Here is a 24,780-nt window from a genome sequence, read left to right on the forward strand (position 1 = left end):
CTAAAGGCAGGTGGACTCTTCGTCAAATGCGGCGGAGGAGAGTGGTCTGTACCTCATCAGACAGGCTCCAGAATTGGAAAGGGACAGGTCAAATGAGCAAGAGACGGATTGAAGGATGTAAGAGAAATTTAGGCATTAGATCGGGACGAATTCCTTGGGCTCGGAACCGAGTATTGGACAACTCTAGATTAGGCTTAGCGAGTCTGACGCAGTGCCTCTGACTATCGTCAATGGCGAAATAAACATCATCATCATCGACGAAAGGCGCCGGAGCACGAAGAACCCATCTCGGCAGGTACTCTACATGCCTGCACCGCTGCACCCAAGTCCTGTTTATCCCTTGGGGGGACGGCGCCTCGGGGACGTGATTCTTAAACAATTGCCAAGACTAGTGCTTATAGCTGATCTCCCCCGCTGAGGTAGCACTTTAACCGCGTTGAATTGAGGTCCAAGCCAAGCGAGGGATACCGGAGCAGCTTGCTTGAACACTCCGAACAGAGCCCGACAGAGTAAATACGGCATCTCGCCGGCGACTTGCCTTGAAAATGGCCCGATTGACACGATCACGGGTCTTTTCTAGCTCCGTGTGTCGGTTCTTTCGCGTACTCTCTCAGCGACAAGCTTATGGTGAATGAAATTCGTGCCCGTCTTTTGTCCCCCAACACACACCTGTAGTTTCAGCAGTAGCTGGAATGAGAGGCAGAGCCAGCCCGTGAAGAGCTAAAATATTGTAGCCCATATTGATTCTCCTTTAGGTCCTACCTACCCATATCCTCAGCACAATGAGCTTTTTCTTAACTCTTGATAACACTGACAGAATCACGTCGTCACAAACGATATTTTGTGTGAAATGTATAGTAGGGAATATGAGAAGTATTACTCATCGAAGCGTGATTGGTTTAGTGGTAAAATTCTCCGTTGCCATTCGTGTAACGTCGGGGAGCCCTGGGTTCGATTCCCAGATCACGCATCGCATTAGTTTTTTGCCTCCTGGACCAGGCTCTGTCTGCCTCCATTGGTGGGAAAGCTCGCCGTTGCTCGTTATGTGAAACCCTTTGTGTCATGGAGTGCTGGGCATGGCAAGTCGAAAATCGTCATCAGGGTCCTGTTGATGAGCGTCGATCACACCGACACCCTGGATTACAGTTTGCTGGCGGCGTACTTTGGGCCACTGATTTGTGCCTTACAAATCCTCAACATTTATGACGCCTTTTTCGGATTGTCGAGTCTTGAGTCAAATCCGCATTCTCGGCTGTCACTGCCACGGCGAAGCGCTCGCTAGCTGGTACATGTACCGCCAAGACCACTGCGTGTAAGCATAACTAGAGAGTAGCGGGTACTTGCGCGTTGGCTTTGCGACGACGTTCTCGCTGCAGACAATCAGGGCTCTTGAATCTGTGCCGTGAGCCTCCGGCGAAGAGATCTACTCGTGTGATTGTTCTCAGATGCTCAATGTAATTTGCTTGGCACCTCTGGACACCGGCGTGGGGCAGAGGACCCCAGCTATAGTTAGGACTCCGCAAAACTAGCAGCGAGAAAACCCTGGTGGGGTCTGGAGAACGCGTGAACAACGCGCCCTGAGTGACTGCAGCCGCTTCTGCCTCCATCATCCACCGCAGCCAGCGACGCAAATCCCCTCGACCTGCACCGCCGCCATGGCCCGCTCCTCGTCTCGTCGGCGAAGGCGCGCCGAATCCGACGACGACGAAGCCAGCGACGGCCCTCCTTCGCACGGCTCTTCCGACAGTCCAAAGCGGCGGCGCCTACGTCTCGAATCAGATAGCGATGAACCCTCACGGAGCAGCGCCGCCAACGTCAGCCGAGCCGCCAAGGACGTCTCCATGGACGAGTTCCATCCAGGCGCCATTCTGCGCGTCAAGGTCGAGAACTTTGTCACGTACGAAAAGGCAGAGTTCTTCCCCGGCCCCCATCTCAACATGGTCATCGGCCCCAATGGCACCGGCAAGAGCTCCCTCGTCTGCGCCATCTGTCTCGGCCTCGGCTACAGCCCAAAGCACCTCGGACGTGCTGGCTCCGTCAAGGAGTTTGTCAAACACGGCAAGGACACGGCGACCATCGAGATTGAGCTGCAGAAGAGGCCCAAGGACCGCTCCAACCACGTCGTTCGAGTTCAGATTCGTCGCGAGCAGAATAGCCAGAAATGGTGGTTGAACGGCAAGGAAGCGACGCAAAAGGCCATCCAAAGCCTGATGCACTCGCTCAAGATCCAGGTCGACAATTTGTGCCAGTTTCTGCCCCAGGACAGAGTCGTCGAGTTCGCTGCCTGCACGCCCATCGACCTCCTCCACGAGACTCTCCGTGCTGCGGCCCCCGAGGCCATGCTGGAGTGGCAGAAGCAGCTACAAGATCTGCACAAGGACAAAAAGGATTTGGCCCAGACGGTCCACACCGATGTTGAAACCCTGAGAAACCTCGAGAGCCGCCAGCAAGGACTACAAGCAGACGTGGATAGAATCCGGGAACGCGAGGAAATCCAGGAGCGAGTGCAGAATCTCCGCTCGGCCCTGGTCCTGGCCAAGTATCAAGAAGCTCGCAACAAGCATTCCGAGGCTCGGGACCGCAAGAAGGAGGCCGAGACAACCCTGCGGCGACTCGAAGAGGAATGCGGGCCGTCGCTAGAAGCTGTCAACCTGAAGATGGAATACGCGGGGAAAATCGAGGCTGCCATAACGAGAAGGGGGCAGGTGCTGAAAGATGCTGAACAAGCGACGTCGACCGCAGCGCGCGACGTCGCCACGGCGGCAGACAAGGTCAAGGAAATGGGCGATCGGCTGGATGCGGAGCGCAAAGGGTTCGAAGCAAAGAAGAAGGAGCTGGCAGCATCAAGGTCCAAGATCACCATGTTCCAGGCGGACCTCAAGAACCGACCAGCCGACTTTAACGCGGCCGATTGGAACCAAAAGATTGTGAGTTGGCCACGTCCTGCCCATCCGATCACGGTACTAACTGCCTGTAACCACAGCGGGCCGAAGAGCACACCCTGCGAGAACTGGAAGCAGAGCGCCGTCAAATGTCGACGGAAATGAATTCGATGAAGGACAAGGGTCGAACGGTTATCCAGCACATACAAAGGGTCGAGGCCGACATCGAGGCCCTCGACACCCAGCAGGGCCAGCAGCTAAACTTTATAAGGAAGCACTTCCCCGATGTCGCGGCCGGATGGGACTGGGTGCGGGAGCATCAAGGCGAGTTCGAACAGGAAGTCTTTGGGCCGCCCATGATCAGTTGCTCTATCAAGGATGAGCGCTACTCGGACCAAGTGCAGGCTCTCCTGCAGAATGATGACTTCCTCTGCTTCACTGCCCAGACGAAAAACGACTACAGGAGGTTGACGGATCAGCTCTATCGAGTACTCAGCCTGTCCGTCGTCATTCGAACGTGCTCACACTCGCTCGAGACATTCCAATCACCCGTCGGGAGAGCCGAAGTTTCCACCCTTGGCCTGGATGGCTTCGCTGTCGACTACCTAGACGGTCCCGCTCCGGTCCTGGCCATGCTCTGCGCGGAAAAGCGGCTCCACCAGTCGGGCGTCTCTCTCAGAGACCACAATGATGCCGAGTACGAAAGGCTCGTCAACAACGGAAAAGTCAGCCAGTGGGCTGCCGGCCAGCACTCGTACGCCGTGCGCCGTCGCAGAGAGTACGGGCCACAAGCCATGACGACGATTAGCAGGAATATCCGACCGGGACGGTTCTGGACGTCACAGCCCATCGATTCTCAGGAGAAGACGGAGCTCAATCGCCGACTGATGGAGCTTAAAGGCGAGAAGGACTTCCTGGCGGGTGGGTATAGAGAGCTCAAGGCGAAACTCCCCGCCATTGACGACCAGGCGTCGAATGTCAACGAGAGAATCGTAAGTCGCCTACACCCGTTTAGCGGTAACGCATGTAGATTGTGCTCACATCACTTCAGAACACCTTGAAGAGCGACAAGAGCGCACTGCAGAGAGAGTATCAGAAATGGCAGTCTCTGCCAGAAAAGATTGGTGAGCTGAGCGCTGGCTTCCTCGGCACGGGCCCGTGGCTGACAATGTACAGAATCCGAGGAACGTGCCAAGGCGACGCACGAGCAAGCGCTGCGCGATTCGAGAAAGAGCATGCTGGACCTCCACTACGAGTGGGATAACGCAGCTCTCGAGCGTGTGAAGCTTGTCATCCAACACAAGGAACTCATCGGCAAGATTCGGGACGCCCACCGTGCGCTCCTGGAAGCCAAGATTCAGCAGATCGAGGCGCGTTCCGACATTGAAGGGCTCAAGGGCCGCAATGCCAGCCTGATGGAGCGCCTCGAGCGGGAGAGGCGGAACGTGCAGGTGACGGCCGACGAGGCGAGCCGCGCAAAGGAGCAAGGCCGGCGACTTTCGAAGGAAGTCAGGGACCTGCTCGCGCCTAACGCGGCCAAGCGGGATCTGTGGACGCAGCTGTCGGACGGCAAGACGCCACAGGAGCTGGACATGGACATGACGGCCGAGGAGGCCAAGCTCGAGCTCATCCACGCCGCCAATCCTAACGTGATACGTGAGTTCGAGCGCCGCGCGCAGGAAATCAGCCGCCTCAAGAGCAAGATGGAGGGCTTCAACGACAAGCTCGAGGGCCTCGACCGCCAGCTTGCCGAGATTATGGGCAAGTGGGAGCCGAGGCTGGACGAGCTTGTGTCCAAGATCAACGATGCCTTTGCCTACAACTTTGAGCAGATTAGCTGTGCCGGCGAGGTGCGCGTCCACAAGGACGACGACTTTGACCTGTGGGCCCTGGACATCATGGTCAAGTTTCGGTGAGCACTCCCCGGTCCCCCCTTGCCCCCCTCCCCTCTACTGACCGTGGTGGGTGCCTGTGCAGAGAAAACGAAGCGCTACAGCAGCTCACGGCGCACCGGCAGTCGGGCGGCGAACGTGCCGTATCCACCATCTTCTATCTCATGGCGCTGCAGTCGATGGCGCAGTCGCCCTTCCGCGTCGTCGACGAGATCAACCAGGGCATGGACCCGCGCAACGAGCGCATGGTGCACGAGCGCATGGTGGAGATTGCCTGCCGCGAGCACACGAGCCAGTACTTCCTCATCACGCCCAAGCTGCTCACCGGCCTCCGCTACGACCCCAAGATGCGCATCCTCTGCATCGCCAGCGGCGAGCACATGCCCCGCGATGGGCGGAAGCTCGACTTTGGCAGGTGCCTCGCCCTGCAGAGGAGGAGGTTGATGGCCGCGACGTGATGCGGTAGGTATGCTTTGCTTGGCTTGTGTGTGTTTGGGCGACAAAGGACAGGCCGGTGTCTCGTCGAGGCCGTGTTCCGTTTCCGCTTGGGAAATGAAGGCAATGACAGAAAAAGACCATGGGCGTAAAAGGAGAGCAACGCGGCGTCACAAGAGCACGGCGCTGGGAAACTAGTTGTGTTGCATTAGGGCATCATCATTGGCCCGAGGATCTTGTCCCGTATCTTTGTTGCGTGTCGCATCCCCTCTTGCCCCTAACTAAACATGGGAGTTCCTAGATGACAAAATCAAATCTCGCGCGCGCGTAAAACTGCAAAAACCCGGAGCTCACAGCGTAGCGCCAGAAAAGTGATGAACCCCCGGACCCAGAAGAGGTCCATCGAATCAATTTCATTGACCCGAGCAAGCCAAGTGAAAAACAAAACCGCCATTCATCTCGTCATGTTCGACCGGGCCGGCAGACGCGCCTTTCTTTTCCTCATTACTGAAACAAACACACGTACGTAGAACACATAGCCACACAGAGACAAAGCAAGGAAAGACGCAGGCAAGCACTCTCGCACATGTACATCGTCCGACTGATCTCTTTTCGCTCCCGTCAAAGAAGTTAAAAGGACAGCAGAGAGAAGAATAAGAAGGATAAAGGGCAAAAGAGCCAAAAAAAAAGGGGGGGGGGGGGATGTTCCGGATTTCCCCCATCGGCCAGCCACGAAAAACAGGTGTACACATACCAGCCAGCTCCCTTCTTGCCGCAGACGCGATGGAATGCCGGCAAGGTCTCGCGTCCGAGCGCAGTGTGATGGGGAAAGAATGATAAAAGGGTGGTGAAAGGAGGGGAGGGAAGGTATAGGGCCGAGGGCCCGATAGGTTCAGATTTTAGACATTCGAAAAAAGCGAGGGATAGCGGTCGCTCAGAGGTAGAATTAACAAAACGCCGCAACAAAGCACATCCTGTCTCCGACTCCAGTCCCGTCACCCTCGTCCGGAAGGGGCGTTTGACGAAGGAACAGACAAGGCAGCGCAACAGAGGGCAATAGAAGGAAATCGAGAGGGAAAGGGATGACGGAGACGCAAAGATCAAGTCGTGGGTATATCTGGCCAAGTCATGACGAACGTCGCGGAGAAATCCATCACCTAACTTGGGTGCGTCTTGTCCGCGCCCGCGGGAGGGGGGTCATCCGTGTCCAGCCTCTTCCTCCAGTCGGCCAGGCTTTTGCTCAGTCCAACGGCGGCGGCGCTGTCGTCTTCCTCCTTGGCTCCGGCATGCTGGTCAAACTCAAAGTTGGAGCTCAGTCGGTAATTCTTGTTGGTAGCCTCCCAGTGGCTGCGTAGAGTCTCCAGCTCCGTCGCGAGGTGGTCAAGGGCAACGCTGTTCCTACCGTCCAGGCCGTTGCCGCCGTACGCACTCGCCGTGTCAGAGCTATCGCTTCGAGTATGGCCCAAGATCAGCCCGTTGGAGCCCGCTGGCGTGTCCGAGTTCATGCTGACGACCTGACGGCTCCGCCGTCGGTAGCTGTCGACCGAGTTCTCCACCTGGTCAAGCAGCAGCGACACTTTCTGCTCGGCATCAGTCGCGCGCTGCTCCAGAATCGAGTTTTCGGATTGCAGCTGCTCGAGATCTTTGCGGTGCGAGTTCAGGCTCTTCGTGACTTCCTCATTGCTCTTCAGAGCCTCATCCCGTAGACGGTGGCTCTCGGCCAGCTCTGCCTTGAGGGACCTAAGGTCATTTTCCAGCTGGGCTCCCGCGCCGTCCAGCTCACTCTCGAGGTTCTCAATCTTCTTCTGGAGGGCACTGCGTTCACCTTCCCAGTCGCCCCGAGACGCTGAGCTATCTCCGACCCCGTTCTGCGCAAGGCTCTCGAGCTCCTCAATTTCAGATTTCAGGCGCCCATTGTCAGACTTGTAGCGCGTGAGCTGCTCCTTAAGCTGCTTGAGCATCTTTTCGGTCCCTTTGACATAGTGCACGGCCGACTGATAGTCGCTCTCGAGCTGTGAAAGCTTTTCACGGTACGCTACTTCCGAATCCTGTGCCTGGACCGCAAACGCCTGTTTCGTCTCCTCGTGCGCAGCAGCGGCGCTGGCAAGTTGCGCCTCTAGCTCCCGTAGTCGGCCCTGCTCGGGAGAGGTTGTCCGCGGGCTTGTGAGGGCGCGGGTCCGCACAGCGCTCGTCGGGCTGATTCCTCGCTCGCTGAGAATGCCCTTGAGGGCGTTGTTCTGAACGGTCATGGCATTCGTCTCGAGCTGCTGAGCGGCAAGTCGGTTATTGATGTCAGCGTGTGCGGCCTGTAAGCTCTGCACCTCCCTCAGCGACGACTGGAGCTGCCGCCTGATGGAAACGCCCTCCCTACTGGACTGCTCCTGGTATTGCTCCAGGCCAGCAATGCGCTCCTCGGCGCTCCGTAGCTTGTCAGCAGCCGCATCCGCCTCCTCTTTGTATTTCTTGACCAACGCGTTCGACGTCACGACCTGGTTCTGGAGCACAGCGAGGCGCTCGGTATCAACCTTGTTGGTCTGGGAGAGGTCCCGAGTGGAGATCTTGTCGAGCCCAGAGATAACGGCTTGCCGATGCGTTCTTGCCTCGTGGACGTGTTTCTCTGCCAACTCTTCGGCGTCCCTGAGCCGTTGCGTAGCCACGGCAAGTTCCGCAGTCCGCGCTTCGTGCTCCATCTTGAGCTTGTTGAATCGGTCTTCAATCGTCTCTCTTTGGAGTCTCTCGTCTTCCAGCTTCTTTTCCAGGTGTGTTCTGGCGTCTTGCGAGGCCACCATGGCGCTCCTGAGAGACTCGAATGTCTCGCTGTGTTCTCTCGAGTCACCTACTGCCTCGTTGTACCGAGCGTTCATTTCCGCCTTTTCAACCCGAAGGAGCTCTAGTGCAGCAACAGCCTCCGCGCAAGCGACGGACTGCTCGCGGGCTTCGCGCTGCACCAGATGCAGCTCCGCTTTCAGCTGCTCCGTCTCGGTCGAGGTTCGTTGCTTATAGGTTTCCAGCTCAGTCATTCGCTTCTGGGCTGCGGTCGCGGTGTCGTCGGCAAGCTTGCGAGCCCTTCTCTCGGCTTCGAGCCCGGCGGCCATGCTGTCCAACTGCGACTGGAGTTCCCTCTGAATGTGCAGGGCGGAGGCAAGCTTTCTGCTCATCTCACCTGTCCTATCGCCCATGCCATTCCGCTCGCCGTCCAGCTGGGGAGTGCTGCTTGCACTTCCGCCGACCTGAGCAGCAATCCTGGCCTTGGCGTAGATTGCCTCCTGAATAGCGGCATCACGCTGCTTTTCCACCTCTGCAATCTGCTTTGCGGCGAGTACTGCTTGCTTGTCCACGGCGCTCTGAACGTTGGCCAGCTCGGTCCGCATTGCTAGCAGGCCCTCGACAAGCGGCCGGTCTTCGTCGTCGAAAGCTTCGCTCGCCTGGGCCTCCAGCGTCGGGCTGAAGCCTGCAGTAGAGACGTAGCCTGCTTTTCGGGCCAGCTCCAACTCCGACGCGTACCAGGCGTTTCGATTCCGCGCAGAGTCCAGCTCCTTGAGAAGAGCTACTGTTTGCGAGTTGCGGCTTGACGAGCGCCTGGAGAGAGGATTGCTCAGTTGGCGAGTCGGGGGAGGTGGAGATGATGGTCGCGGCGCCTTCACGATAGGCTCTGTCGAAGCATCAACAGACCCTTGGGACTGGCCATGGCGAGGCTGCTGCTTAACCTTGGCCGGGTCAGCAACGCCTGGCTCCTGCTTAGAGCCCTTGTTTACGGGCTGCGTTGGCGTGCGCTGGCCGTTGACAGTACTGATATCGTTTTCGTTTCTGACGTCGCGGCTGACCGGGGACTGTGCCGATCTCATCTGAGGAGAGCTGACTGCGGCGGTGCGATCGGCAGACGGTCCACGAACTCGTCCAACGGTAAACGCGTCAGCGACAGGCTTCGCTGGTGTAGGTCCCTGAGGAGGCGGGCCGGCCGGACTTGATGTCATGGCGGTGCGGGGAAGCTTGGACGTCGGCGCCCCGGGAGCTCCCGGGTTCGGCGAGCCATTGATATCGGGGCCGCCGGGTGGGGCCGGCTTGTACACATTCGGAGCGGTATTAACGGGAGCCGGAGGAGGAGCGACGGTGGGAGCGACGGTGAGAGCGACGGCGGGAGCGGGAGGGGGGCCGCCGGCCACTTTCCGAAGGTCCGGAGTCCCCGTCGACCCATCCTTTGACTGCAACACGCGAGGAGGGCTCTGTACCTCGCCCGTGCTCGGCCGCCGACCCTGAGGCGCCCTTTGCGCATTCTGCTGCTGACCATCGTTGGGGTATCGGATCTTGGTCGTGTCAAGCACGTAAAGTATGCCGAGATCGTTGATGCCCGCGGCCGCCGCGCTAGGTTCGCCGCCGAGCACCACAATTGATTTGCCGACCGTCGTCATGCTGTGGCCAGATCGAGAAGATGGGGAGGGTCCCATGTTTTGGAACGTGTACCACCGTCGCGACGATATTCTAAACGCGGCGAGGTCGCCCAGGTCGCTGCCCTCCTCGGTGCGACCGCCGAAGATGTACATGACGTCGTCGACGAGCGCTGCAGAGTGTCCCTCCCGAGGCGCGGGGATATAGCCGATGCAATCCAACTGCGCCCACGAGTTGTCGGTCGAATCGTAGCACCAAACATCGTTGAACCACTGGAAGCCATTCGTACCGCCAAACCTGACCGTGTCAGCACAGCAGACGCCCAGCAGCCAGCCCCCCGGGTCCAAGACTTACAGATACATCTTGTCGTTGTACGTGATCATGGAATGGTTCGTTCGCGCGGCCGGAATCTTGGGTGAGGCCTCGCCTTGCATCAAGACTTCCCAGCGATTGTTGGGCATTTGCAGCTGATTGAGATCAAAGGCGGATAGATCGTTCATGAAGAAGCCCTCGACCTGACCGCCGAAGATGAATATCTTGGACCCCAAGATGTTGAGCGAATGCCCGTAGCGCCCAGATGGGCGAGGGCCGGCCGGGAGGGCACGCGACCAATGTCGTGTTGCTGGAGGAGGGCAAACGCCATTGTCAGTCAAAGCGCATGGGATGCGCCCGTGCTGGGAGCCATCACTCACAGGTATTGAGCAGATACAACGTCTCGTCCAGGACATCGGAATCCTCAATCTTGGTATCGCCGCCGTAGACGATGAAGGCGTTGCCGACCAGCAAGCTGGAGTGACCAACTCTCGGCCCCGGGCCTTCAGCTGTTGTCGCGAGCGGGTAGCACGCCATGTTGCCGCCCGCCTCAATCATCCAAAGATCGCCCTTTACCGTCGAGCTATTGATCAGGCCGCCCATCATGTACACGTCGCCTTCCTTTGACGATGTCGCGTTGACGGCGGCGCCATAGCGGGGGAAGGGGCCCGAATGGGGGGAGGTGTAGGTCAATCGCCGCTGCGACCAGGGATAGAGCGAGGCATTGGGGTTGGCCGACTGCAGTCCGTTTCGGAGCTGTTGGACATTGGTTAGGTGGTTATGGAGAAGGACGGCTCTGCTTGCGTGGGTTACTTACCGGCAGGTCGCTTTGCTGGGTCGTGTCTGCGCTCCCTCCACGGCGCCCATGGCCCGGGCCCGGGCTCGTGTCGGAGCCATCTTTGTCGAGCGAGGTAAGGCTTCCGGTGGGCGTGGAGCGCTGTTGCGGTACACTCTTTTCATCGCGGACTAGGCGAGTGCCAGCGCTTTGAGTGGCACCCTGGGAGGCGGTGTTGCCGTCGCGGCTTGCTAAAGCGCGGTCCTGGCTCTTCTTGGACTTGAAGAGAAAAGCCATGGTCGGCTACAGGCCGCTGGGCGGCGGATCGATGGGCGGCGTCGCGGTCGAAACAGCCGGACTCGGCAATGCGATGCGATACAATGCTGCTCGGTCGATCGGTCGTCGGTGCGTTGGCGGTAGGCGCTGAGCCGGCTCATCCAAAGAGCGAGGCAGTCAGTCGGCTAGAGGCAGAGAAGCGGGCGCCTAGCAATTTCCAGTTGCAGCCGCGAGGGGGAGCAGGGGAGTCGGAGCTCAAGGTCTGGAGATGGCTGGGCGAGCATCGGTGGTGCCAGCCAAGGGATGGTGGAAGAAGAGCCGTTAGATCTCTTTTTCGGGGGGAGGGGGTGTTCAGTTCAGGGGACGGGAGGCCCAGGGAGGCGGAGGATGAACCGCTGTGCCGCGATGCTGTGGCAGGCGGTACCTACTTACCTACCCACCTCAGCAGTACCTACCGCCGCAGATCTCCCTCTCATATCACAGTGCTACAGTAGACCCGCTGGTGGGCGAGGTACGGAGCCATGCCCGTGAATTTGCTGGACCAACGGGTACCTACACCTACCGTCGTTAGCACCAGACCTGAGGCCAGTTTACCGTGCATTGCGCGCTAGCAGCGCCGGCACTACAGGGGATGGCGGGCAAGGTTGGGCTCTGGTATCTGGTCTTCGGGGCAACATGGCCCACGGGGGTGAGGCTGCCGAGTCCCGGCGCCCGAGGTGAAGAGAGCGCGCGTGTGAATGAGCGCGTCAGCAGCGGCTGATTTGAGCGTGTGATGGAATGGGATATTGCGGATGGAAGCGCAAGCATGTACGAGGCACGCACAGTACGCGCTTGCGGATACTGTGCTTGGCTTGCCTGCAATCCTCGTCCGGAAGGCATGCGTGTCCTCGGTACTCCGTACGTGCGCGTGGATGGAATAAGGTACACACTCGCTCTGCATACATGCATGCGAGTGCAAGTACCTTGCTTCTGCGCCCGTGGCCTGCATCGTTTCCACCCCGTTTCGCTCTCCCACAACTGGCATCCACGACTTACCCCAGCCAGATCTGGTGGGACGCCGGGTAGCCAAGCATCACAGCACGCACTACAGTCGACTGTGCGGACGCGATCAGCGGAAGCTGTCTAGGTGGGCTTCGTTGGCCACAAGACAGAGCATTTGCCGCGTACTGACCGCGCATTGTAATATTTTTCATTTTTTTTTCAGAGGGCTGTAGGCCCACAAGCACGCGCTAACCAGGGCCCTGCCACTGCTATGCATTGCAATAGCCTGAAGCGCGGTGGAGTAGTCCCTTACAGTAGTACCTAAACGGCCGGAGGAATGACCAGCTCGGTGCCGGTGGCCGTCTCATACTTTTTCATCTGTATTTTCCCTGCGGATATCAGGCCTGTATAGTGCGGTCCGTTCCTATCGTAACGAGGCACGGCACGCAGGCGGGGAGCAAGCGTGGGCTTTGAACCCAAAGGCCATCCCGAGACAGGACACGGCCATAGGGGATCTGCTACGGAGTATTCACTGCGCCCTCTTGCTTGCAGTTGTTCATGGCTCCCCACCGCTTACGTCGCCGTGGGGAAACACGCAGGACCGTGCCCGCAGATGCATAAGCCGAAACTTGAGCAAGGGGAGGACCCGAAACTAACGACGGGTATACCCCAAGTCTGTTTCAAACAACGGGAGAGAAATAAGCTTCGACTACGAATACCCAGGCCAAGGTTGCACTCAATCGTCGCATGTTATGATTATTACTGTCAACACCGGTGGGTGAGTGGCTTCGGGACCCGGCCAAGCATCCACATCTACCCGCGGGTTCACATGGGCTACCTGGTCTACCGCCATGAGCCCACTCATTCTGACAGGCTTGGCTCATGGACCCCAGGGACAAAAAGGCAAAGATGCAGGGTCGATGCCATTCACGGAGCCCACGCGAAAACAAGCCAAAAGCGACGCAGCCCAGGCTTCAAGCTGACGCGAAAAGGGGCAACCTGCCAGCTGGTTCATCTTGGCGAGCACAACCGACACTCTCCTTCTCAATCCAAAGTCGCCCCCTTTGTCTGACCAACCATGAGCACTGTCCAGAGGCCTGCAGGCTCAGGCCATCTCTTCCAATCGTATCCGTAGCCAGGGCCAACGTGACACCCCAGCACGATCCAGACCTACCACCACGAGCGCACAACAAGGCTGCGCATTGTGTGGTTGGTCGCTATTGTTCCCCAGCGCGCATTGCTTACGCCAGCTACGGAGGGTAGCGGATGAGGCGAACACTCGGAGACCCGGCGTGTTGGCTGCTCTTCTTGCCCATCTTCATTTGTGGCCTGCTGTACTGAGTCCTTTGTCGCCCGCTGCCACTCACACCTCTGGCGGGCGGTTGCTCGACTTTTGGGGTCCGGAGCCCGGGGAGCTGATACGTTGCGACTGCGTCGAGGCTGGCGCGGCGTGTCCTGGTCACAGTGCAACGCAACGGCTGTTGACGGTTGGCTGTGGTTGGCCATGCCGACGGAGATGCACCTGCATCAGCTGTTGATGAACCGAGGCAGCGGCAGCAGTGGTGTTTGGCTCGGTGTGACTCAACGCTGCGTCGACTGGGACAGGAGGTCAGCCTCAAGCCACCACACCACCTTCATCGTCCTTTCTGCTAGTGTGCCGAACAAAAAGTAAAAATCGTTGCTGTGGCTGGGGAAGTCAGTGCCTACGCTACAGTACAGTGCACACGTTCGAGGTAGAGAGAGAGAGCTGTTGTGCACTCAAGGTGGAATTTAGACATTGCCTATCGATCAAGCATCTGGGACTTTGCAAGCGTCAAGCTCAAAGTTCCCAGAGTAAAGGCATTGGAGGGCCGACGCCACGCCTCGCTCGCTCTCTGCCCATGACGATATTGGTCAGCCAAGGTTATCGGACAAGGCAGGCATCGTCAACCTCCATACTCCGTAATTTGGACCGCGGTTTGTATCAGAGACAAAGGCGGCCCCTGTTGCGCTGCGGCGCCGCCGCACGTGCAGCCAAAGCACGACGTACCGTCTACAGCGCACGCCTGCCCACCTTGGTCCGCCTGCCAGCTGGCAGGCTAACAAGGCAAGTGCTCCGCCCACCGCCGCACCTCCGTCAGATGGACGCAGCAATCCATTTCCAACCGCCATCCCCCATCGTGGATGCCAATACTCAGGCTGTGTCGTGTACCATGGGCCGGTGCCTCTCGAGCACATCATTGTCGAGACCCGAGACGAGACCATGACTGTCATATTGACCCAGCCAACTCAATCACCGCACTCATCCCCACACCAGCCCCGGCTCGCCGCCGCCTCGTCGACGCAATCGCGTCTTCAGCACCACGGCCCTTCGTCGCACCCGCGGCCCCACGACCATCGGCGCGCGGCCCATGGAAAGCCTGCAGAGATGACGCTGCGATCCGACATGCACGGCTCGCTGCCCTCCAACCCCACCACCAACGGGGAGACGTCGAGGTTCAGGGCTCAGGGCGACAGCAGTCCCGACCGCGACGCCTCCTCCAACAGCGGCGACAGGCGGCCATTCAGCGCTCCCGGCAGGGAGAACGGAGTCCCGGCTCCGGCCGAGGTCCGGGATGACCTGGAGACTGAGATACCAAGGCGGCCAGTCAAACCCCAGCTGCACCGATCCAAGAGCGACTACGCACCCCGCCAAGCCGACGATTCGGAACCCGATGACGAGATTCGCGAATGGGGAGCTAGGCACGGCTTCGAGGACCATTACCAGTCGGAACACATCATATCTCAGCTCGTAAACGTACGTTGCGCCTTTTCTCTACTTCCGCTTCCCCCGGACCATGTGCTTTGTGTATCCCGCGACATGGGCGTTGGCCCGTCAACACCGGTTGCCGACATCGAGGCTGGGAAGGAGGGGTCGCGTGCCGGGCCGGTGGTCCAACAAATCGGCTCTGTGCTCGTGGCGGCAAACGCCTCTTCCTCCCTTCTCCGACTGCTACGCTCGGATTCTAGCAGCTGCTCGTCCGACATGAAGTCTTAGGAACAGCTCATGTGGGAGCAGCTCGAGAGCTGGGCGCGACTGTGGGAGGAGAAAAAACGTGCTGACTTCTCCTCCCAGAATTGGTACATGTATTTCACCGACAAGCGCCACGAGACGACTGGCAAGCCAAAGCCCCTCGAGTACGACCTCCAGGACTGGCGCCAGAGAGACAGGCTCAAGACCGTCTCCGCCGCACTGGCAGTCTGTCTGAACATCGGCGTCGAGCCGCCCGATCAGCTCAAGACGACGCCCGGCGCCAAGCTCGAGGCCTGGACTGACCCTACCATCCCCCCCATCCAGAAAGCACTCGAGAACATTGGCAAGGCTCTCCAGGCCCAGTACGAGACGCTGGCCATCAGGGCCCGCTACAAGCAGTACCTGGACCCGTCTGTCGAGGAAACGAAAAAGTTCTGCGTGTCTTTGCGCCGCAACGCCAAGGACGAGCGCGTTCTGCTGCACTACAACGGCCATGGCGTGCCCAAGCCAACGGCCTCGGGCGAGATCTGGGTCTTCAACAAGACGTATACGCAGTATATCCCCGTCAGCCTGTACGATTTGCAGCATTGGCTGCAGGCACCCACCATCTTCGTCTGGGACTGCTCTGAGGCCGGCAACATCCTCAACAACTATCATCGCTTCGTCGAAAAGCATGAGGAGGAAGAGGTGGAGGCGGCCGAGCGAGATCCTCACTACGAAAAGACCAGCTTCCGGCCCTACATTCACCTGGCTGCTTGTGCGGTGAAGGAGAATCTCCCTACAAATCCTCTCCTGCCGGCCGATCTCTTCACCGCCTGCCTCACCACCCCGATCGAGATGGCGCTCTGGTTCTTCGTCCTCCAGAACCCACTGAAGACCAATCTCACGCCGGAACGTGCCAAGCAGCTGCCTGGTCGACTTCAGGAGAGGCGGACTCCTCTCGGTGAGCTGAACTGGATCTTCACGGCCATCACCGACAGCATTGCATGGACAACCCTCCCTCGGGATCTCTTCCGCAAATTCTTCCGCCAAGACCTCATGGTCGCTGCCCTATTTCGCAACTTTCTTCTAGCCCAGCGCGTCATGACCGTGTACGGCTGCCACCCGCAATCCTACCCTGCTCTGCCCGACACCCATCAACATCCCCTCTGGGAGACATGGGACCTGGCAGTGGACATGGCACTGGCGCAGCTTCCGATGCTAGGGAAGAAGGAGAGCGAAGGCGTCGAGTACGAGTATCAGAACTCGACCTTCTTCACCGAGCAGTTGACGGCGTTCGATGTCTATCTCACCCGGGGGGACGCCATGGCGCAGAAGCCGCCCGACCAGCTGCCCGTCGTGCTTCAGGTGCTGCTGAGCCAGCAGCACAGGGTTCGAGCGCTCATCCTGCTCGGGAGATTCCTGGATCTCGGGCCGTGGTCTGTTCAGCTGGCTCTCAGCATAGGAATTTTCCCCTACGTTCTCAAGTTGCTGCAGTCTGCGGCGGCGGAGCTGAAGCCCGTCATGGTCTTCATATGGGCCAGGCTCATCGCCGTGGACATTTCCTGCCAACAGGACCTCATCAAAGACAGCGGATACAGCTACTTTGCCCAGATTCTCAAACCATCCGAGGGGCTGCCGGTGGTTGATAGCGACGAGCACAAGGCCATGTGTGCATTCATCCTTGCAATGCTCTGCAAGGACTACAAGAACGGCCAAATGGTCTGCAACCAGACCGACATCATGTCCTACTGCCTGGCTCACCTGCAAAATGCAAACAACCCGCTCTTGCGACAGTGGGCATGCCTATGCATCAGCCAGCTTTGGCAGGGCCTTCCCGAGCCCAAATGGCGCGGCATTCGAGAGAATGCCTACGTGAAGCTGGCGTACCTGATACGGGACCCGTGTTGTGAGGTTCGAGCCGCCATGATACACGCCATGACGACGTTTCTGGGCATTCCCGATCTGACGGAAGAGGTTGCCCGGATCGAGGAATCAATAGCCTGGACGATCTTGGACATGGGCACGGATGGCAGCCCCATGGTTCGCAAAGAGTTTCTGGTCTTCTTGTCGCACTTCATCACTCGCTTCGAGAACAAATTCATGGTCGCGGCGTTTGAACAGCTTCAAGAGGAGAAGGATTATCTCTGGTTTCCACCCCAGGACGACGGACAGGACCACAAAATGGGACTTCACTACGCGAGGCCAGAAAACAGGAACAGGGATGGCACCATCAAGGTCACGGCACATGGCTTGTCCCACAACACCGTGTACATGGCATGCTGGAAGCACGCCCTGATACTGAGTGTGGATCCCCATCCGGAGGTGCAACGCGAGGCGACCATCATTGTCGACTACGTGCACAATGCGCTCCTCAATTCGAGCATCGGCGAGCCGGCCCAGACCATCATGCTAGACATTCAGCGACGGGCAAACAAGGCAGCACAGAGGCAGGCTGCCAGTGCGATGCAGAGAAACTCGCTCAGAGGCGTGCCAAGCACACCTCCAGTGTCTTCCCCGGGCCTGTTGCGGAGGACCGCGAGCCTGCTCTTCCCGTCGTTTATTGGGAACGAGGACAGGTCAAGCACGGGCACCCCCTCCAGCCCCAGGCCGCCCCGATCTCCCTCAGCCAAGGTACCACCGGATCAGATGTCTGCGCCCCCAGAACAAAACGACCAATCCCACGCCCTGGCGTCGTACAACGTTGCGCGCGAGCCTCTCTCCGGGGCGTACGAGGAACGGGACCTCGCAAAACTGCCGACCCTGCCCCTCAAGAGCGGGTTTCTCGAGTGGTCCATCGAGTACTTTCGCGAGCCGCAGATGAAGGCCAGCGAGGCGGACGAACCAGGTAGCACCGAATACAACGAACGCCTGTGGCGAAGAGCGCGAAACGAAACCCTGCTCCGGGAGACGCAGCCGCTGAAGCAGCTTGCTGGCAGCCACAAGTGGAATAACCAGCTCGGGATCGTCAACAACGGCGCTCAGCCAGCCAAGATGACGTTTCATCAGTACGAGGACCACCTAGCGGTTTCAGACGACGGCAACACTGTCTATGTCTGGGACTGGAAGAAGCAAGGCCGCCTGAGCAGGTTTTGCAACGGAAATCCCGAGGGGTCCAAGATTAGTGACATGAAGTTCATCAACGAAGACGACCAAGCCTTCTTGCTGACGGGGTCTTCGGACGGCGTGATTCGCGTTTACCGCAACTACGACTCTGACACGACGATCGAGCTCGCGACGTCGTGGAGAGCTCTGACGCACATGGTACCGAGCAACGTCAACTCGGGCATGGTGTTTGACTGGCAGCAAGTCACGGGCCGTGTCCTGGTGGCAGGCGATGTGAGGGTCATCCGGGTGTGGTATGCCGCGCACGAAACGTGCATCATGGACATCCCAGCCAGGTCTGGGTCGTGCGTGACGTCCCTCACGTCGGACCAGATGACGGGCAATATCTTCGTCGCAGGCTTCGGGGACGGAGCTGTGCGGGTGTTTGACATGAGAAATCGGCCGCAGGACTCCATGGTCCGGAAATGGAAGGATGAATCGGACCGGCAATGGATCAAGAGCGTGCACATGCAGCGCGGCGGGCAGAGAGAGCTGCTCAGCGCCAGTCGCAACGGCAAAGTCAAGGTGTGGGACATTAGGATGGACCGGCCGTTGCACGCCATTCAGGCCACACGAGACACGCTGCGGACAATGTGCACGCATGAGCATCTGCCGGTATTCGCCGTGTAAGTCGACGCCATTCGCCGTCAGAAGGGCCCGCGCCGTGAAACTGACAAGTGAGCAGCGGCACGTCGCAACACTCGGTCAAGGTTTTCAACCTGGATGGGAACGAACTGTCCCGCCTTGAGCCGTATTCGAGCTTCCTGCAGCAGAACCGCGGAGGGCCAATTTCAGCCACGGCGTTCCATCCTCACCGCCCGATGCTGGCGTGCGCGGCTCGCGGCGACCACCACATCAACCTGTTCACCTGCGAGAAGGCCGAGCCTCTGCATTTTGGTTAGGAGCCGCGCGCGGCTGGGCCTCGGCGCGAAGTGCGCCCACGCTCGCTTTGAGCAGGGCGGGTAATGGATGAAGTTGACGACGAAGATGAAGCGCGTCGGCTCTGGGCGCCTCCTGTATCATGAGACGAGGTAATAATTCCGGTCGATGCGCTCTTGAGCTCAGAGGAGAGGGAGAACAGCAGAGCTTGGAAGGAAGCGGCGTTGGGAGGTCTGGAGTTGGAGGAGGGACCATGGAGCTTCCATTTGCTGGTCCAGCCGAGTCAGTGGACACGGACTGCTACTAGATACACTAGCTCTTGCGTGTTTGACATGGATAATGCAGAATTGCCGGAAGCGAATTGCGTCGGGTTCCAGTCTTCGCAGTATGAAGAAGAGAGAAGAGCGTCATGGCGGGGTACGGGCAACATGTACCGGTGCCCCGCCATCACCGGCTGCCTCTCGAGTAGAAATTTGAGTCATTCCTTCCCCCACAAAGCTCCCCCCAATCCGTATCCCAACCGACAGGGCTGCACTACACCCCATCGTCTTCGATTCACCCCTCGCTGCGTTCCGACACGCTTGGCTCCCTCGAGCATCTGTCCTCGCTGCCCGTGATAGACACCAAGAGCGAACCGAAGACGCCATGGCTGACAAGGCCACGCCACCCCCCTCGCAGGCCGCGGCCTCGGACGCCGAAGGAGGCGAGGCCGGGCCGTCCAAGAAGGCACTGAAGAAGGCCGAGGCCAAGGCAAAGAAGGAGGCCGAAAAGGCTCGCCGCGCTGCCGAGCACCAGGCCAGCCAGGCGGCGGCAAAGGCGGCTGCCGGCAACACCGAGGACCTGGCCAAGGACAACTACGGCGACGCGTTGCCCAAGACCAATGTCGCCGCCGAGCGACTTCACCTCAGGAACATTGGTGACGAGCACATTGGCAAAACGGTCAGAGTGCGGGGATGGATTCAAAACTCGCGCATGCAGGGCGCCAAGATGGCCTTTGTGGAGCTGCGCGAGGAGAGGAACTGGGCCATCCAGGGCGTCATCGCGGCCAGTCCCGACGGACAGCCCGTCAGCCGGCCCATGGTCAAGTGGATCGGCGGCCTCAACCTCGAGAGCTACGTGCAGGTCGAGGCCCGCGTCGAGAAGCCCCTCGAGCCCGTCAAGAGCGTGCGCGTTTCCAACTTCGAGCTGCACATCACAAAGTGCTACGTCATCGCCGCCGGGCCCGAGGTCCTGGGCATGGGCCTCGCCGTCGCAAACAGGGCCGTCACCAACTTTGACGACGACGACGCCGGCCAGGACGCCGTCGACGAGGCCCGGAAAGGCGTCGAGGCGGCCAGCCTGGACAACATGCCCAGCGCCAGCATGGCCACCCACCTCAACAACCCGGCCATGCACAAGCGCGCCCCCGTGCAGCAGGCCATTGCCGATGTTCGCATGGCGACGCGCAAGCTCTTTGCCGAGTATCTCGACTCCAAGGGCTTCAACCAGTTCGAGCCGCCGTGCCTCATCGGCGCCGCCTCCGAGGGCGGGTCCAACGTTTTTGCCATGCCGTATTTTGACAAGAGCGCCTACCTGGCGCAATCGCCGCAGTTTTACAAGCAGATTGAGATTGCGGGTGGGCGCAAGCGCGTGTACTGCATCGGGCCCGTCTTTCGCGCCGAAAACTCCAACACACCCCGACATATGACTGAGGTGAGCGGACAAGGACGCAGATTTTACAGGGCACTGACCGAGGTTGATAGTTTACCGGGCTTGACTTGGAAATGGAAATCGAGGACAGCTACCACGAGGTGCTCGAGATGCTGGAGGGCGTGCTGCTTTACATCTTCCGCGGCCTCGCCGAGCGCTGCGCCCATCAGGTTGCCTTGATCCGCGCCGTGTATCCTTCGGAGGAGTTTCTGCTGCCGGCGCCCGGCAAGGAGGTGCGCCTGACCTTTGCCGAGGGCCAGGCTCTCTTGCGCGCTGAAGGCCCCGAGGCGTACCGCAACGTGAGCGACGACGAGGACATGTCGACGCCGCAGGAAAAGGCGCTCGGGGCCCTGATACGCCAAAAGTACGGGACCGACTTTTATGTGCTCGACAAGTTCCCCGAGGGCGCGCGGCCGTTTTACGCGCTCGAGGACCCGGGCAATACAAAGGTGACCAACGCCTTTGACTTTTTCATGCGCGGGCAGGAGATTCTGTCGGGCGGGCAACGCATCCACGACGCGCGGGTGCTGGAGGCGCGGATCCGCAAAAAGGGCGTCGACCCGGCCAGCCCGGGCATCAAGGAGTACGTCGACGTGTTCAGGAGCGTGGGCGTGCCGCCGCACGGCGGAGGTGGCATCGGGCTGGACCGCGTGGTGGCGTGGTATCTCAACCTTCCGAGCGTGCACCTGGCGAGCTACTATCCCCGCACGCCCAAGCGACTGCTTCCCTGAGCAAAGGCGCGTCCAGAGGGGGGGGGCTGCACGAGGGAGGGTTGCGTAAGACAGGTGTGCTCGAATGGAGGACTTGCAGGGTGAAGCTCCGAGATGAAACCAAATTGTCTTTTGGGAGTTTGGGATTGGAAGCCTGGGCCGTGAGCTTGCCGGCCACTGCGGAGGGAGGAAATGGCGCGTAGATGACATATGAGTCCACGAAAGTAGGAAGTAGAGAGAGGCCTTGTTGGTCACGGCAGGGTATGGATATAACATGGTGGCAGGCCAAGGCAGGCCCAGGCCGGCCTCGGTACGGTCCTCGTTGGATCCGGGGTCCACCATCTGTCCACCATCTCGGCAGACGCTCGGCTGGGATCGGGACTCGGGACGGCCCAGGGCTGTCGTCCGATTTAGGTTGCGCCGGGAAAGCCAACGTTGGCCACGCGCCTTTTCTTTTTCCTCGTCTAGTCTGACTATCTACAGGGTGGGTGGTAAACGTTGCCGATGATACTACCCTAGACCCTGCTCGGCCGAAAGGGCGACGGGGAAACAAGGCGAGTGAATCGCGATTCGGGAACCTCGGCCCCCAGGCGGCAGGGAGAGCCCATCATGGTGAGGCAACCTGGATGGCCAGCCACATTAGTATATGTCCTGACCCGTGCCGAGAATGGATGCGCATGGATGAGCATGGATGAGCATGGATGCGCATGGATGACTGTGTGCATTGTCGCGTGTAGGTACGACAGGACGGGGCCGCGCAGCGCCGGGAGGCGGTCAAGTCCTCACCCCGTGTCTTGCGGCTTGAGCAGTGGCTTGACGAGGCGCGCCGATGATGGGCATGGCATCTGCGAGCCATGTCTCTGGGGGCTTGCATTGGATCTGCACGGCGGGACGGATGGATATACCGGATTGCCCCTCGAGATGCACAAAGCTACCTACTGTACCTACCTACCTTATCCACCTAGGTAGGTACCTAGGTAGGCAGGTAGGTTAAGGTACATACCCAGGTAAGGTAGGTAGGTACTGTACGGTACGTGTAGACGCAGCGACAGGAAGACAGGACAGGGAGATGGGGAGAGCACTGTAAACTCGCCTACTTACTTAAGTAAGGTGGGAAGAGCAAGAGACGTCAGTGACGGAAGCCCGGGCTACAGCGAGGTACCGCCCAAAGTACAGGCCATGGCCCGCTAACGTCATGTCCCCGATCCTGTGTCGCCTCCGAGGCCCATCTCACCTCCCTCAACAGGCTGGATAGCCTCAGACAACCATCGACGCCGCTCTCCTGGCCTCGCCCTCTCGCCGCCGCCGCCGCCATGGACTTTACCGGCCAATACCACCATCACTTCCCCGGCGCCCAGTCGTTCCAGGCCTTTGTGCCCATTAACAGCCTGGAGCCCTCGGCCGTGCCGTCGGATGACTTTGGCAGCACCACTTCTGCGCCTGTCAGTGCCCAAGAACCCCCTTTTCTTGTCGTCAACCTTTGTCATGTTTCCTTTTCCCCCCTGCTTCTTCCTCGTCCCGGTCAGACCCTGCCCGGCTCTCGGATGGCTGGGTGCAGACGCATTACCTGAGCATGACCAATTGACCGCATCATGGGCTCCCGGCTCCCCGCTCCTCGCCTTCCACTGCGTTTCCCCTCCCGTGACCTCGCAGATATCTTGGCCATGTTCCTCCCAACAACGACCAAGCCCTGTTCCTCATCCGGGCATCAAGAAACAGCCCCTGCTGACCCTCCGCTTCGACAAGCACGACGCCTTTGACGCCGCCGCCGCCGCCGCCGCCGCCGAGCACTATCAGGCATACGACTTTGCCCCGGGCTACGCCAATCCTGCCCACCATCACCCTCATCCTCACCATCCCCAGCAGCAGCAGCATCACAACCCATCCTTTGCCGATTCGCCCACCCCTCCACCCCCCAGCAACTCCAGCGCCGCCGCGTTTGGCCACCCACGGCCCCAGCTGCCTCCCCCGGCCACCAGCAGCACCAATGGTCGCATCCCGGGTCTCGATGCCGCCCAGGGCTTCGACGAGATGCCCGCCCTGCAGAGAGGGAGCGACGACGACGACTTCATGACCCCCGCCCAGTCTAGGAGGAAAGCCCAGAACCGCGCCGCGTACGTCCTCCTTCATGTCCACAATCTCTGGTCAAAGCGCTCACCACCTCTGCAGCCAACGCGCTTTCCGCGAGAGAAAGGAGAAGCATGTCAAGGATCTCGAGGCTAAGCTCGCCACGCTCGAGGCCGCCCAGCAAAAGTCGTCGGACGAAAACGACCGCCTCAAGCGCGACCTGGAAAAGATTGCCACCGAAAACGAGATCCTGCGCGCCACCTCGGCCCTTGGCAACCGCCGCAACAGCTCCCTCTCCCCCTCCCCCCCCGCCGTTGCCGGGCCCCTCCGGTACACACCGCAGGAGTTTTACTCGAGCGTCCTGCAGGGCCATCCCAGCAGGAGCCCCGCCCACCGAGTTGTCACCGCGGACAACGGCGAGCGACTGCTGGCCGTCGGCGCCACCTGGGACTTTATCATCTCCCACGACCTCTACAGGCGAGGCCTCGTCGACGTGGGCGACGTCAGCGAGCGTCTCAGGAATCTGGCGCGCTGTGACGGCCAGGAACCCGTCTTTCCCGAGAGCACCATCCTGCACGCCATCGAGCAGAGCGTCGCCAGCGGCTCCGACGACTTGTTATGATTGTGAAGGCTTGCAATGACCTCGAAAGGAGGTGAAAAGGAGGGAAATCAAAGGCAGGAGAGGGGATTCGAGGGCCCGCGGAGCAGTCCATCTCGACGCCGTGAGGACTGATTTTCTTGATACTACAAGCCATGGAAGACCGTGTTTGGCAGACGAGAGCGTCGCTTGGTTCGCATGGCGTAAGGTGGGGAATGGGTTGACATGATTTTTTTCCTTTTGGACATCTGATTTGCTTCTTTGGGAAGACGGTAGCCTGCTAGCTTTCTTTCCTGCTTTGGATTCATAACCACAGTACTTAGCCTACGGCGCTGCATGGCAGAGTAACATAGCAGTCGAAAGGGACCGTTCATAAAACAAAGGAGGCCTCTGCCCACCTACCTATTTATAGAAAGCGCCGGCAAGCCTGCCCACGGAATCCGGGGCGGGACGTGCCGCTGCCATTTCTGGTCAACGGACGGCATCTGTCCCGGCGCGCGCTAAGATGCCCGACCGATTCTCTTCCCCCAGGGGGGCAAAAAACATGCCACCCATGACCCGAGACACGTGGCACGGAAACGTATAATCGAATCCCCCAAACAAGCATGTCCCAATATCAAGCAGATCCTGTGCCGCGACACCCCTCTCGCCCCCAAGGCCAAGACGGGGAGCAAGTCCACTCCGTCCAGGCCGCCGACTGCTCCCTAGGGAGTCTCGTCGACCCGGACCCAGCGCTGACTTGAAGCCCCCTTTCTCACCAAGATTTCATGCAGATTACGTAGCTGTAGATTCCGTGTTCATGCGCCTTGTCCCCGTTGCAGC

At 59.5% G+C, this 24,780-nt stretch overlaps 5 protein-coding genes and 1 non-coding gene across 6 annotated transcripts; 5 read left to right on the forward strand and 1 right to left on the reverse strand.

The window, feature by feature from the left end:
* The first annotated feature begins 888 nt into the window (after positions 1–888).
* On the forward strand, positions 889–970 carry HRG_12079. The gene has a single exon. It is a non-coding gene; the product is annotated as a tRNA-Gly (tRNA).
* Positions 971–1,655: 685 nt separating this feature from the next.
* HRG_04567 (AAA domain-containing protein) lies at positions 1,656–5,232 on the forward strand (the record flags this gene model as incomplete). Its single annotated transcript, XM_044863038.1, has 5 exons — positions 1,656–2,927; positions 2,984–3,874; positions 3,934–4,006; positions 4,059–4,794; positions 4,860–5,232. The coding sequence occupies 5 exons, from the start codon at positions 1,656–1,658 to the stop codon at positions 5,230–5,232; spliced, it is 3,345 nt and encodes a 1,114-aa protein (XP_044721652.1).
* Positions 5,233–6,366: 1,134 nt separating this feature from the next.
* HRG_04568 (kelch motif domain-containing protein) lies at positions 6,367–10,979 on the reverse strand (the record flags this gene model as incomplete). Its single annotated transcript, XM_044863039.1, has 7 exons — positions 6,367–7,011; positions 7,072–8,788; positions 8,882–9,054; positions 9,103–9,892; positions 9,950–10,217; positions 10,288–10,645; positions 10,725–10,979. 7 exons carry the CDS (start codon positions 10,977–10,979, stop codon positions 6,367–6,369), a joined length of 4,206 nt encoding a protein of 1,401 aa, XP_044721653.1.
* A 3,202-nt stretch (positions 10,980–14,181) lies between these two features.
* Positions 14,182–18,917, forward strand: HRG_04569 (target of rapamycin complex 1 subunit mip1; the record flags this gene model as incomplete). Its single annotated transcript, XM_044863040.1, has 4 exons — positions 14,182–14,715; positions 15,034–18,269; positions 18,312–18,641; positions 18,701–18,917. 4 exons carry the CDS (start codon positions 14,182–14,184, stop codon positions 18,915–18,917), a joined length of 4,317 nt encoding a protein of 1,438 aa, XP_044721654.1.
* A 622-nt stretch (positions 18,918–19,539) lies between these two features.
* Positions 19,540–21,314, forward strand: HRG_04570 (tRNA synthetases class II (D, K and n) domain-containing protein; the record flags this gene model as incomplete). The annotated part of the gene is made up of 2 exons (XM_044863041.1): positions 19,540–20,586; positions 20,637–21,314. 2 exons carry the CDS (start codon positions 19,540–19,542, stop codon positions 21,312–21,314), a joined length of 1,725 nt encoding a protein of 574 aa, XP_044721655.1.
* A 1,292-nt stretch (positions 21,315–22,606) lies between these two features.
* On the forward strand, positions 22,607–23,982 carry HRG_04571 (bZIP transcription factor domain-containing protein; the record flags this gene model as incomplete). Its single annotated transcript, XM_044863042.1, has 3 exons — positions 22,607–22,735; positions 23,040–23,407; positions 23,463–23,982. The coding sequence occupies 3 exons, from the start codon at positions 22,607–22,609 to the stop codon at positions 23,980–23,982; spliced, it is 1,017 nt and encodes a 338-aa protein (XP_044721656.1).
* Between the last annotated feature and the right edge of the window lie 798 nt (positions 23,983–24,780).

Source organism: Hirsutella rhossiliensis (genome assembly GCF_020360975.1).
Source record: "Hirsutella rhossiliensis strain HR02 chromosome Unknown scaffold00004, whole genome shotgun sequence".
Classification (NCBI taxonomy): Eukaryota; Fungi; Ascomycota; class Sordariomycetes; order Hypocreales; family Ophiocordycipitaceae; genus Hirsutella; species Hirsutella rhossiliensis.